Source organism: Elephantulus edwardii, unplaced genomic scaffold (assembly GCF_000299155.1).
Source record: "Elephantulus edwardii isolate Elephantulus edwardi_28Jun2011 unplaced genomic scaffold, EleEdw1.0 scaffold00055, whole genome shotgun sequence".
In the NCBI taxonomy this organism is placed as follows: domain Eukaryota; kingdom Metazoa; phylum Chordata; class Mammalia; order Macroscelidea; family Macroscelididae; genus Elephantulus; species Elephantulus edwardii.
Genome location: NW_006399805.1, coordinates 11444524 through 11445403, shown reverse-complemented (window position 1 = coordinate 11445403; position 880 = coordinate 11444524). Strand labels below are relative to the sequence as shown.

The following is an 880-nucleotide window of genomic DNA, read 5'->3' as shown; positions in this document are numbered from 1 at the left end:
ATTTTTGTGTGCATGTACCATCAAATCAGATCTGACTGGTACAGGAGGAGATTGTCCCTCCTTCCCCGGCAGAGCATCTGGTGGATTCGAACCGTGCGCCTCTGGGATTGTAGTTGCAGCTCCTTGCCACTAGGCCACCAGAGCTCCCCTGCTTCCCATATTTTCCATTACAGGAACCTGGTGGCAAAGCACATGGCATGTTGGTCTACTAACTGAAAGACAGGTTAGACCCAGTGGCGTCTGCAAGGGAGAAAGATGGTCAGTCTTCTCCAGTAAAGATTTGCCACCTTGGAAACTGCTGGTCTCCTGAGGTGAGAATTACTGGATGATAGTGAGGACAGACCTTTGTATTTGCTCGCAAGCTGAGGAATAAAGAAGTAAAATGACCTCTGTCCTTCTGAAGGAATGGCCGGCACCTTCCTTACCTTGGTCTTTCTCCAGCACAAGGAGCAGTAGAAGGATATCCACACACAGCACGATCAGGAAGAAGATAATTAGGAGGACTTCCAGCACGCTGAGCTTCCTGGCCATCTAGACGGACAGAGACAGAATGTGAAGCAAACCACAGCCCATGAGTCCAAGAGAGTCAGAGCTTCCTGGCCATCTAGACGGACAGAAACAGAGTATAAAGCAAACCACAGGCCATTGGTCCAAGAGACTCAGAGCTTCCTGGCCATCTAGATGGACATAGACAGAGTATAAGGCAAACCACAGCCCCGTTGGTCCAAGAGAGTCAGTGGACCCTGAGATTAAAATGCACTTGTATCTGCAAGCTCCAAACCTAAGCTCACTGCCGTCGAGTTGATTTCTGACCAGTAGTGACGTCACGTGGAGGGCAGAACTACTCCACAGGGTTTCTGAGACCGCGCATCTTTAGGAG

General features: G+C 49.9%; 1 protein-coding gene across 1 annotated transcript in view; it reads right to left on the bottom strand.

The window, feature by feature from the left end:
- MGAM (maltase-glucoamylase (alpha-glucosidase)) overlaps window positions 1–531 on the bottom strand; it is a 103572-nt gene extending 103041 nt beyond the window's left edge. Inside the window, exon 1 of the mRNA XM_006887237.1 lies at window positions 426–531. Within this exon, the coding sequence (XP_006887299.1) occupies window positions 426–531 (106 nt within the window). The remainder of the gene's footprint in view (window positions 1–425) is intronic.
- Between the last annotated feature and the right edge of the window lie 349 nt (window positions 532–880).